This window comes from Syngnathoides biaculeatus, chromosome 12 (genome assembly GCF_019802595.1).
Source record: "Syngnathoides biaculeatus isolate LvHL_M chromosome 12, ASM1980259v1, whole genome shotgun sequence".
Taxonomy (NCBI): Eukaryota; Metazoa; Chordata; class Actinopteri; order Syngnathiformes; family Syngnathidae; genus Syngnathoides; species Syngnathoides biaculeatus.
The window spans coordinates 24,934,256-24,948,048 of NC_084651.1; the positions used below are offsets into that span (position 1 = coordinate 24,934,256).

At 38.9% G+C, this 13,793-nt stretch overlaps 1 protein-coding gene across 2 annotated transcripts in view; it reads left to right on the top strand.

Moving 5' to 3' along the window:
• Positions 1–1,785: 1,785 nt before the first annotated feature.
• Positions 1,786–13,793, top strand: part of slc24a3 (solute carrier family 24 member 3) — a 119,206-nt gene continuing 107,198 nt past the window's right edge. For both annotated transcript variants that reach the window (XM_061837687.1, XM_061837688.1), the window contains exon 1: positions 1,786–2,079. In XM_061837687.1, coding sequence (XP_061693671.1) covers positions 1,899–2,079 — 181 coding nt within the window. In that variant the 5' untranslated portion in view covers positions 1,786–1,898. The remainder of the gene's footprint in view (positions 2,080–13,793) is intronic.

Here is a 13,793-nt window from a genome sequence, read left to right on the forward strand (position 1 = left end):
GACCCAGGCATATTTTACAGGTCGGCGTGGCTCTGCTGTAGCATCTTTTTTTTGCCCCTGAGGCGCTTCGGTGCAGGTATTTGAGAACTGAAGCCACATCGCTTTGTGCGGGTGCGCCGAATTGCCCACTGGCCTGCCCCGGTACTTAGGACGGGCGATCGCGGCTCCTGCAGTGGCCCCCGAACCCCACTGCCGAGCTCAATGCCAGATGTCCTGTACAGTACAGAATGTGTCCAGTTTACATAATTTACATATTTTTTTTAATTCTCGGTGTATTGCTCTTTTGTGCTGAAGAGGAAGAATCAGGCACAAATTTTAAGAAAAACAAGAGGATGCACAGACACTTCATCGCTTGACAACCATGGCCAATGAACTTGCGGATGGCAGGCACTACATGACGCAGGCATTGCCGAAAGGCAGATTTAGGGATAATGTTCTACAGTCCTTTAGCCAATCGGGACACAGAACACGACGTGGGCTTTCCCTTGGCGAATCAGGATACAGAAAACTGTGAATTCATATGCTGTAGAAAAAAAGCCTGCTACATAAAAAAATTCCACACATTAACACACAACACACATGCACACAAAATCCGTGTTACAGCGAGGCCACATGGTTAGGGTTCTTACCAATGGGTGGTGTCATAAACTTCGGTTCGGGTTTCTCAACAGGCTTGGATTTTTAAATTAGGGTTTAAAATGTGCATTTTTATCCTTGATTCCACTGTTGTTACAGTATAATATATAAGATAACAATACTCAGGGGCATATTGTCTTTATCTTACGAATAATTGGTTATACCACTATGAGTACTGAGAAGCTGTGTGTTACTGAGCCTCCAGCACAGCATATCTGTTTGTACGTTTTATACTGCCCTCAGGTGGCCAAGGTGCACACACCAGAATGAGCAACTCAATGTTCATTGGAGGAGAAAGTGTGGAAAAGAAACCTTTCATGCTTTTTAGTTTTTGGTTATGTGATTACAATATGTTTTATATAAATCATAATAAATTATCTTAATTCTGGCGGCACAGTAGCGCAGCTGTAAAGCATTGGCCTCACAGTACTGAGGTCCAGGGTTCAATCCCGGCCCTGACGGTGTGGCGTTTGCTTGTTCTCCCTGTGCCTGGGTGGGTTGTCTCCGGCACTCCGGTTTCCTCCCACATCCCAAAAACATCCAACATTAATTGGACACTATAAATTGCCCCTAGGTGTGATTGTGAGTGCGGCTTTTTTGTCTCTATGTGCCCTGCGATTGGTTGGCAACCATTTCAGGGTGGGCCCTGCCTCCTGCCAGTTGACAGATGGGATAGGCTCCACCACTACCGCGACAGTTGTGAGGATAAGAGGCTAAGGCAATGGGTTATGTTTTATGTAAAGTATAAAAAGTGCTCTTTTATCATTAAAAAGAAATGAAAACTTTTAAGGAGGGAAGTCTTGAACAGATTAATGGCGTTTCCATTCATTTCATTGGCAAAAGATGATGTCCATTAAAAAGTGATTTGAGTGACTGTGGTCGAGGAATGAATAAAACTCGCAAATCAAGTCACCACTGTATATTCAAAATCAATATCATTTAATAAATGATGTTTTAAATGATACACATTTTCAATGCTTCGTTGTCAAATTGCTCGTAAATATTTCGGAATTAATTTAGAATTACTGTGTATTTTTGCGATAATGTCGGGTTTCTGTTATTGTGAAGGTTCTCACCGGATGTAGCAGTAGTTTAAACTTTGTCGCGCTTCAGAATCCATAGACAAGTCGGTCACATCTGCCCGAGCCGAGTAAAGTCCATCTCTGTCACACACAGCTCGGTGTCCTTCCTCCACTCCGCACATCCTCCTTCCTTTGCAACCCCCGGGGACCCGCTGAAACGCTCGCCGAAAGAAGAGCGCCATGGCCCGCTTGGTGGGAGAAGGGATGCCCGAGTCAAGCGTCGGAATAGGTGTGATGCTGAGCCGGCGGAGGACTAAAGGCAGACGGAGAAAGCGAAAGGAGTTGTTCGCCGTCCAGATGTGCTTTGCGGGGATTCTGCTGGGACTCGCTGTTGGGATCAAGAATGTGGCAAGGAAAGAAGGTGAGAAACACGTCCATCCCAAGTCGTGTTGAGTTTGCAGCAAATGTCAAGAGTTGGTGTTGTTTTCTTCTTGTTAGCTTTAATTTAAATGAACATTTTAACTCATTCTCTAAAGTCACATTGTGTTCAATTTGAATGAATGCAACATATAATAGGAGTCTGTCAATTTGACACTGTGGCCACATATGAAACTATGATGATGATTAATAATTATTATAACAATAGTGTGTATATGGGATTCTCCTGCTTTGTACCATATTCCAAAACGCGCATGAAATCTTAACGAAAGACTGTAATTCGTTCATAGGTAGTGTATGTAGTAGTGTAGTAGTGTGAGTGTGTGACTGGCAACCAGTTCAGGATCTCCCAACACAAGCTTGAATGGATTATTATTATTATTATTGATGATGTTGTCATTTTGCAAGGCTAGAAACACTTGCATGTAGTGAGGTTCTCTGTTTATGTGTGGGATGGAGAGTATGAGATGGAGTAAAGAACAAGCTAAAGTATTGGCAGGCAGAAACTGTCAAAATTTTGGCGGTCTTCTTTTCTTCTCTTCGAGTAAAAGTTGTGAAATAGTAAAATAATTCAAATATGTCAGTGGGATATGTCTGAGTTGACACTGATGATTGAGGCAGTGGGTAAACAACTATCATACCAAGCATACATGTGGAGACTTAGCGTATATACTCAACACAGGACTGATAATCCCTTTATGCAAAGAGGAAGGAAACCTGGCTGATGAGTGAATATTGTTGTTTTTTTCTTCAACACTAAAGGGCATTAAAAAGGGCAAACAAAAAGTGTGCCAGATTCAGGGTTCATGTTGCAATGAGGAACAGTTTTACCTCACCTCACCTCACGTTTTGCATTCATGGCTGTCGTCTATCGACATTTTGCATTTTGTCATGTGCTCGTGTGGGCTTTAATTGGAGTGTGTCTGTCGGTAACGTCCATGAAGAAAACATGGACAGTGGCACACACAAACGTACTCTCCGTTGCAAAGATTTCAGATTGACCAAAGTTTGTGCTGGACTTTTATTCCCATCCCCATTTAACAGATTCTGGGGTATTCATTGTGCTTGCGAGAGGAGCTACGAGGTAGAGCTGCACGCATATCAGGCTGCTACCAATACATAAGTGAGAGACTTACAGAGCATGTCTAAAACACGCGTTTTGTTTTTTTTTTTTCCATTCGGAAGGCTTATGTCAGTGGATACTATTTATATGCATGCAATGGTACAGCCCTTTATTAATGTTTTGCAAATTAGTTTGCGGCTACACAGGAGTTCAGGGAACCAGCAGTGGCAATAAAGTCCCTTGAGTTATTGCTACAAACTACGTCAGCGGCAGTTGACATGCTTCTGCTCTACTTTCAGACATGTTAAGCTTTGACACTGCGTATTTGTCATTGACAATATTGTCTAGTTCAATTTTTGTTGCAGGGTTTCATGCGGAGAGCGTCTGTTGGATTCCATGTCTTTGCCTCAATACTCAGCTGCTGCGGGTTCAAACGTTTGACAAATTGAAAACTAAAACTATTTAATTAATTCGCTGTGTTGACTCCTGCTGGGACGAATCAAATTCACGTTTATACGAATACAAGGTAAAATAACCCTCAGCCCTATCACATAATCGCACAACTTGAGTACTGAGTACTATTTTTACCTCTACCAGCATTACGTTATTTAATAATAGATGACTGACATTGATCATAAAATTAATCTGAGAAATCGATTATTTCAGAAGCAGTCATGGATGGTGGGTGGAATGTGATTTTTGTTTTGATCGTTTAATTGCAGACTATTATATATACTGTTTTAAAAAGTATCGGTTGGTGATTGAATTGTAGCATTGAAGGTAAAGGTTAAAACCACAGTGATCCACATTGGATCTTGAACTGAATGTGAAACTGAATTCCATAATTTATTGCTGCATACATTATTAGTGTATGACTAATTGTGGCCAGAATGTCAACCTCACACTTGAGTTTCTCCAGCTTTGGAACTCATTTCAAAAACATCACGGGGATTCAATTGTTGATACTAATGTGCTCATAGGTGTGAATTTGTATGTGAAAAAATATACCTTGTAACTGATTGGTGACTCGTCCAGGATGTTCTAACCCAAAGTCATCTGAAATAGGCTACAGCTCACCCTTCACCCTTAACTGGATTAAGTGGTAGAAAATTAATTGATGGACTAATTGTGATGTGGGAGGGAACGAAAGCCGCTGCAGCACACGGCACGATCACTTAAATTGTCCTGTCACAGATTGTTGTTATAAATTGTGATATTCTAAAGAAGTACTCTTGTATTAACCTTACTGACTTTATGTTGTAGTTCACACAGAGGCAACACGGGAACCCACTAAAACAAATCCCGTGTGTTGACTCATGTTTCTTGCTGTAATACCAAAATTGCATACTGACTTCATTTCTCATAACGATTAAAATGAATTGAATTGTTTTTAAACAAATATTTTTTTTATTGGGTTCTAATTTCAAAACTAGTTTTCCATTCCTGTGTCTTGTATGTGTACCGCAATTTCTAGTGTTTGATGCACATTAAACACTTGGGTGGGGACAATATTTAATGCATTCTTAAAGAACAAATAAACCTCAATAGTGATAACATTACTGAGCAAAATTTATGAGAAAAGCAAATTACAAGAGGGTCACCACTAATATTTAGCACATATTGGTATGTCCAGTGAATTGATAGAAAGTCATGGGTGTGCATTATACATAGAGAGAAGAGTTTTCCCGATATTTGTGGTCAATTTTGGGGCAGCACATTATACTTAATGTGTACTATGTGCATACAATTATGATAATATGAGGCAAATCTACAGTTTATAGATTTACAACCCTCCAGGGGATATTGTACAGTAACTATGATATGGCCCGAGACGAAAATGACATGCTCTATTTTCTTTGTCATTTCTTTTTTCTTCTTTGTTGCTAATCTACGCGATTTTTTTTTTTTACATATTGTCCCTTAGTTTTCTGGCTGAAACACAACAAAACTAAATACCTAGGATGTTTATGTGACATGTGTAGCAAGATTGTTTGAAAAGGTTGCAGTCAGATTTATGCCATACTCTAGAAGAAATAACCTTCCCAAAACAAATAAAAAAATATCGCAACAACGAGTGAAACTAATCTGCGAGTGGAACTAGTTTAACCTGACTTTATAAGATTCTTAAAATAAACTATTTTTGTTTTGTTTTGGTTCATAAAAAATAAAATAAAATAATTACAGATGTTTTCAATTGTACTACATACTAATTCACAAAAGATTTTGTATTTTTCTAGTATTCAAGAAAGGGAACTGTTTTGTTTAAAAAAACACACCAACAATATTTCATTCAAATAAAACCCATTTTTAGCACAAAAAAAACATCCAAGGTTGGTTAATTAAAGACTCGTAAATTGTAGGTGTGAATGTGAGTGTCAAATGTTGTTGGATTACGTGTTCTGCGATTGGTTTGCGACCAGTTAAGGGTGTACCTCACCTATTCCACAAGGTCAACTGAGCCAGCATTCCACCAACCCCAGTGAGGATAAGTGGTATGGAAAATGGAGCGATGGATGGAAGACATTAAATGGCATGATCAGGTCTATGTACTTGTATTTACTCAAATGTAAGTATTTAAAATTGTTTTGGAAAAAGTGGCACCAGTTATATTCATAAATCCATCATTCTGTTATATTTTCCGCCCTCAAATAAAAAGGTAAATGTTGCGTGTACGAAGGCTGAAACCCATATGACTGTGCAATGAGACGTGTGAGCTGCTATTATCTACAGGCTTTGATGCCACTGAACTTTGCGACTCGAGCTAAAATCCTTTTTTCATCCATGTGTAACAAATGTGAAAGACAAATAAAGGGTCATGGTATAGACACGCCATTAATGGTTGCTTGGTATCAGCATTAGTGTTCCCATTACCTTATTACATAACTCAGACCTTTGGTTGTTGGGTCTCCTCCTTTATGTTTGCTAGCAGAATGGGTGGTTGTGGTGGTGGGGTGCACAGATGGAGCACTTTGCCCTGACAAAGCCTCAGGACTCCAAACAGAGGTAGAGAATTAGACAAAAAGGAAAACAGACATGAGTGCTGAGATGCCGTGAAGAGGAACAGGATCATGCGGGGACAGCTCAGGCTAAGAAATAACGAAGAGGGGAGGAAAGTCATGTCGACGGAATAGACAGAAAAAGAGTGAGGTGGAATAAATAAGGTGAGACAAGGCAGGTGGGGGAGAGCAAAATGATGAGATGGTGCATGAAGCAGGCGTGTACTTTCAACTTTGGAGTCTCGCTGTTCATCATTTGATTTGATTACAAATCAAACTTTAATTTAATGAATGATTATGAATGGCTTTCTTTTTTTTCTTACTTTGAGACTACTCCTACTTCATTCCTCACATCGTAAACATATATATTGTGTCTCATGCGTCTGCATTTACGTAGCAGAAAGCTCGCTCCGTGATGTGGTGTCATTACTGCCATGTGAAGTGGTCACTTTCCTCAGAGACAAAACCACAGGGTAAATGTTCCAAATTTTCAAGTTTAGTTGGTATGGGGTTTTGTCTCAATCATGCAAATGGTTGAATTAAATAATCATGCACTGAAATGAAAATTCTTGTCTGAAAAGCAAAACTGGGGAACCAAGAAGAAAAGCAGTGAAAGAAAGTGCAATTAATGGCTATGACTACTGAACTGCCAACGCGTAGACATCCACTTCCAGAGCAGAATTATAGTGGGACAGTTCTGCAATATGTTATGCAGTCAGAAAAGCTAATTCTGCATACTGTTCAAATACACGACATCATTACTTTTTATGAATTCATAAATTATATCTTCAATATTTGTGGCGGCACACTGGCGCAGCTGTTAAGCGTTGGTCTCGCAATTCTGTGGACCGGGGTTCAAATTCCAGGTCCGCCTGTGTGGAGTTTGCATGTTCTCCCCTGTGCCTGCATCGGTTTTCTCCAGCCAATGCGGTGGAAACATTCATTGGAGACTCTAAATGAAACCAGTTCAGGGTCTACCCCGGCTCATACCCATTGACAGCTGTGATAGGCTCAACCACCCCCGCGCACCTTGTTAGGATAAGCGGCTAAGAAGATGGATGAATATTTATTTTAATGTAGAGCATCGCATCACCCTTATAATAGCAGACGCATCTGAAGTCAAATGTCGTCTCTTGCATGCTATTTCTTTTTTATTCCCTGCATCCACTATTGCTGCTGAAACTATGTGCATTTCATCACTGTGGGACAAATAAAGGTTATCTTAGGTCATAAAAATGTGTAATATTAATGTACTTTTAAACTTATAGGCCCCTTTTTTCAAGTGACATTGTGGACTTGCGGTGATGTACTACATTTATTTCCAGTCTCTGGTTCCAGGTGGCACAGAGGATCAGCTGGAAAGCGTTGGCCTCACAGTTCTGAGGTCTCGGGTTTAATCCCAGACCCGCCTGTGGGGATTTTGCATTTTCTCTCCGTGCCTGCGTGGTTTTCCTCCCACATCCCAAAACCATGCAAAATTAATTGAACACTCTAAATTGCCGCTAGATGTGATTGTGAGGGCTGTTGGTCTGAATGTGCCCTGCGATTGACTGGGAACCAGTTCTCTATCTACGCCTCCATTTGCCAGTTATTTTGTATTTCTTAGTTGGTTCCTCTGCTCTCACACAACTCCAGACAAACATACCGTACGTGACATATATAATGTGTCATCTAATTGTTAAGTTTGCTATTTTGTGATGTCATGTTATGCTAGTTTGGAAATTATCTTGGCATCTTTGTCTTTCTCTTCTTATTTACTAATTAATGAGAAAAATGAGAAGAGGCCAGGAAGCAGCAAATATCGTCTGCTTTGTCGTTGCCCTGCAACATGTGTGGGACCAGACAGCAAGTCACTTTAGCCCAGATTACACGAAATACGTTACACATCAGGCAAGCCATGTTTTTTTAAAGATATGGTTCTAATTTAATGGCCAGTTGCATGCATAACGAGATGTGGTCATTTCATCGAATTGCCAAAGCATGAAATAAGGGCAGTTGGTGTTGATATAGTTAGGGGGGGCCTCATGCTAGAAAGTATAATCCCCAGCCCCTGGACTTCATGGGCTAGTTTTTAGCCGTGCTCCAAAAATCTGCCCGAAAGAGATGAAGAAAAAGCGTTGCACACTATAAATCAACAATTCCGCAACATCGCATACAGGGCAGTCATGTCAACTTGTTGTCTTTTTAGTTCTACGATGTTGTACTCAGCAGCAAGGACAGAGATGTGTTCAACTTTGCTATCTGGCAATGAGTTCCATTAACAGATTTATGGACATCATCATATTGTCAAATTAATCCTTAAAAGATTTACTGACTTCTTACATCACACCACAAACTCTTTTTTCTGGATCACTATACAGTTGTATCTTAACTAACAAGTTTATATTGTTCTATGACCAATATAGTAATTCAACCTATTTGTATAGCAAATACATGGTCCTCATTGAAATTAGGTTTAGTTCCATAAATCCATTTCAACCACCTAAAACTACTACCAGTTGTTTTATTTTTAATCAAGCAGGAATGCACATTAATGTATTAAAATGGTACTAATACATATTCAAATAATACACTGTAGTATTTTTACATATTAAAAAGTAGTTTCTAAAGCTTAAATGCTGCACATTGGCACACAACTGAACTTGCAACGACTACTGTGTACCTGAGCTGCATCCTTGTAAGAGGGCATGGCCTCGTCATGGCATCTCTGCATGAAGCTGCTTGTGAATGCAGTATTTGTGTGTTTGACTTGTACTTTTCTAAACAGCTGACAGAGCTTTGCTCCTGTTTTTCACTTCACCCAATCTGTGGTGTAAGCAAATTAATTAATGTTTCTTTTGGATGTGGGAGGAAACTAGAGTGCCCGAAGAAAACCCACGCAGGCACAGGGAGAACATGCAAACTCCATGCAGGCGAGGCTGGGATTTGAACCCCGGTCTTCAGATCTGTGAGGCCGAAGCTCTAATTAGTCGTTCTACTGTCCCGCTCAAGACAGAGCAAAAAGTAAATAACACTCGTACCACTGCAGATTTGTATGTAATTTTTCACGCATACAGTATCGATAATAATGATGTCAAACAACAAGACTGATTTCCTTTGAATTTTAGATTTTAGATTTACAGGTTTGTCATCTATAGTTGTGCTGCAACCTCAGAAACCTTGTCAATGTATTTTCTTTTTTTTTTTTTTTGCGCTCATTGTGCCATCAGCAAACCTCCGGAAACTTCAGTGCACATGAAAAATAATGGCTAATTCTGCTGCATCTGGGTCAGCCTGTGTAAACATCCCACCAGCCTGAGACAAACACAAACAACCTCTCCCTATTTTAAAATTCTTCTGTGTTACTTTGCTCTCGTCTCCTTTCTGTCATTTTCACCTCCCCTTTCATTTGCGTTCAGCTATTATTTTGGTTTATCCCCCCGTAGCTGAAACCTTTTTGCCCTCCAAGTGCTCCGACCATACAGCCAATGTTTTTTGTATACAACTCTCACTATCTCACCATTATTATCCATATCATCAAAATGACTGCTTCATCGTCCATTGACTTGGATTTTGTTTCCTTCTCTTTTAATTGCCCATTTCAACAACCTCGTTTTCTGCCCTATTTAGTCTTAAACTGTTTGATGAAAAAAAATACTTCCAAATACCCAAGTCAACATGGCATACCTCTTTTTCAATATACCTATATGCCTCTTTGAGATACGAGTGATTTGACTTATGAGTTTTCGAGGCAACCGGCTGATTTTTTTGCATTGATTTACAAGCTTAAACTCGAGATATGAGCACTGGATGATGGCAGGTGACTCAAGTCACTTTACAGTTAGCATTTATTTTAAAAATATAAGCAAATATTCTCCACAGAATTGTCTTAAAGCTGTTTTTTTCCATGCATAGCTAAGGGTTACTATCATTGGAGATTGTGTATTTAAAACAATGCTTCCATCCAGTGGTAAACGCTCTTGACACACGGGCTAACAATTGGAATACAGTATATGTGGTGGTGTTGTTATCTTTTAAGCAATGAATATCTGACCAAAAAAGTTGCTGGCACACATGTAGATAGACCATACTGTATGTCAATCCTCATGGGTACAAATTCTTAATCCTTGATGAAAAAAAGACTAATATTAGTGCTGAACTGATGGTCAAGGAGGCCTTGAAATGTGTCCATTACACAAAGCTGTCAAACATTAGGGAAAGCTCATGTTTAATTATGGAAATCTATGAATGCTGACTTGAGCTGACTGTAAAAGCAATTGTTTTGGATTAAAAAAAAAAATCCTGCATCTAACATTACTGGCCAGTGTGGCACTGTGTCTGGCCATCAAGACAGGGATAGAAATGGTGTGTCTACATTGAACATGCCCACCCGCCCTGCTTTTCACTGTCTGGGTACTAAGGGGAATGTTTGCTTCTTTTTTGTTTCTTCTTTTTTTAAACTACAGTTGAAAACTGAGTTGGTACGAGTTACTTAATGGAGAGAGATACCTCAAATCTTAATTTCATGTTGCAGCTGTGTCCATCATTACAAAGTTGCTGGAGTAAATAATACATTCAAGTCAGAAATGTTGAAGCCATAATTTGTTAATAGTTATAATAATAATTAGGTTGTGCAATTGAACATTATACATTTATTTACATTAATCCTATTATGTAATATATACTGCAATAACTGTCCCGTGGTTACTGTATGTTCTCTGTCAAGCATACCTGCTTCACTGTTCTGTTCGGAGTCGTTTCAAGTTTTCTGAGATCTTCAACTGGATAAGAAATATATGAATGACTTTTGAGGTTGTTTGAACCAACTTTATGATTCATTTTACTTTTTAAAAGGTTTAAAAGGTTGTACTTCATTTTTTACATGACTCAGGCTACATTCAAACTGTAAGCCATGATACCCACTTACGACATTTTTTGTTAAATCCAAATTTTTGACGTAGTCGTTCACATTACTTAAAGCAAATGCCTCTACTGTGGAAAGAACACTTTTGTGACATCACACGTATGTACACAACCCAGACATGACACTGCACATCCGTACAAATACCAATCGCCATGTTGATGGAAGTAAATATGGCTCCTTGCGTAGGTCTCGACATGGTGCACTTGTCGCGATTACAAGGATTTTGTGTAACCAGAGCCAATATTTTCTTACATTTATCCGTTCTAAATCATCTTTTTTCTGCTCCTTCATCTGCCCTTGCTCTTTGTGGCATTTTTGTTTCATGGAACAGTTGTGACATTTGTCGCCGTTTGCTGGCACATGGGTCGATGCGTGCCCCATGAACGTCCGTACTGCGCTCGCGTCACATACATATCTGATTTATGTCCACATATAAAAGAAAATGGATACTACTCTTGACAAGAAAAAACATACATGTCACATTGCGGCAAAAAAAATTGATTTGTGTAAAAAGCGGAAAACATACCATCAAACAAGGTTGTAGGTTTCAAACTCTTAGGTGTCCCTATGTGGAATTTTCATGTGCTTCATGTGCATTTGTTTGTTTGTCCACTGTTTATTCACATGCTTCCTTCCACATTCTATAAACTTGGAAGTTAGGATAGTAGGAAACTTCAAATTGTGAGTAGTATATATTTTGTCTATATGTGGCCTGTGATTGGTTGGTGAGCAGTCCACAGTATACCCCAACAGTCTGCTGGGAATGGCTCCAGTTCACCTGCACTCAAGTGCATGGATGTCTCAAAAATCATTCTAAGAACAATGCCACCCATTCATTACCTTCGTTTAAATAGCTGCAGGTGGGAGTCACTCAAAACTATTTTTTTCATTTTCATGTTTCTTTGAACCACTGTGTGGGTGAGCATATAACACTTCTGTACTTGTGTAACACTGCCGAAGGTACTTGGCACCTATTTTGTATAAGTAAAAAAAAAATGCAAATGTAATGACTGAAATGCAGAATATTAAAGTATGTTATTGCTCTTTTGCATTTCAAAAAAGGTAAATTTATTGTTTTACGGACCACGTTATGCGTTTCTCCTGTCGAAACAAGTCCATCCATCTCTGGTACTTTTCTCCATAATAAAAAAGTGAAGAAAATAAGTACTTGAACATCCTGCTATATTGCAAGTTCTCCCACTTAGAAATCATGGAGGGTTCTGAAATTTTCATCGTAGGTGCATGTCCACTGTGAGAGAGATAATCTAAAAAGAAAAAACCAGAAATCACAATGTATGATTTTTTTTAACGATTTATTAGACGTAAACTGAATAGCTTGTTAATAAATAAGGTCCGATTCGACCGAAAGTGATGAGCAACGTTCTGACATGGAGCAATTTAAGAACTTTATAGTAAGTTACACATCTTGTGTAATTTTACTAGTCAATATCATCTTAAAAAGACAGCCAGTGCATATTTAATAAACAATTCAACTAACGTATAAGACAAGGTTATTGAATGTGGCGCAGTCAAAAATGAGAGTACAGCTAATTAAAAATGTTGGGCGGATTAGTACAACCAGTGCAAAAACATAGTCCTCCTTAGGTACTGTACTTGGTGTGAATGTGTGACCATTGATTTTTGTGAAGTGTGCACTTGTGAGCAGGAAGAAAATGGAAGTGTGCGCTGTCAGGTCTGGTGTGGAATGGCATGTTGTCCCAGAGGCAAATCTTTCAAGTAAAGCTTTGATTGCCATTGGATATGTTCACTGCTGAGAAGGCTGCAATAAAGCTTTCCAGTTTGAAAGAGCACAACATTCTCTTTTTCAACTGGACCGAGAAGCCAGTTATGAGCATGAAGCGGGGAAATAAAGTAGTCAGAATGCTCCTTATTACCATTCACAATTCACGACCGCACTAAAGCTGTACAGCGGCAACACATTCTACTGTAGCCAGTTACGTTTGGATTCAGATCCTCATAGACAAATACATAAAGCACCTACTCAAACTGTGAATAGAATGACATTGTGGAATAAAGTTTTTTTGTTTTGTTTTGTTTAGCACTAAAACGTTTCAAGGCAACACCATCACCTTAATGCAAATGCTGCACCAACCATGGACACTAGCGATAATGTTAGCATCAGCACTGCGACAACAAGCAACACTGCTGAAAGGGTATAATAAATACACTGAGGTTTTGTTGGAGAAGTGAATACATTTTCCTATATTGTAGCAGTTTTTTTTTCTTTTTAAGGAAACGTGCTAGCAAAGAAAGAATTCTTTTCAAAACTCAAATGGAGCAGACTTGAATCCAGAACCTTGTCAATACTTACAGCTCAAAATGTATGTTGAAACCATGGAGTTTTCATGCCACATACTTTGAAAACATGTATTATTCTGTTTATGTACACAATTGAGTTTTTTTTTTATGTCTGATAACGGCAGTCTTTATCCTGTACCACTTAATTCAAAGTTAAATGATTCAGAAACTTTAGAAATACTGCATTTGTACTTGCATGAATTTGCTGATTAGCTTTGGGAATTACAGTACAAGTTCCAAATTGGTGGCCTGTCACAATAAATTAGACAGTTTTGTGATCAATTCTTTAAGAACTTTTTTTTTCCCATAATTGTAACATCCTGCACTAGAACACAATACCAACACCAGTAGCAGTTTTTAAAATTAAATTTACTGCACTATATGAAGACATTGATTTTCTATATAACTGTATCCAT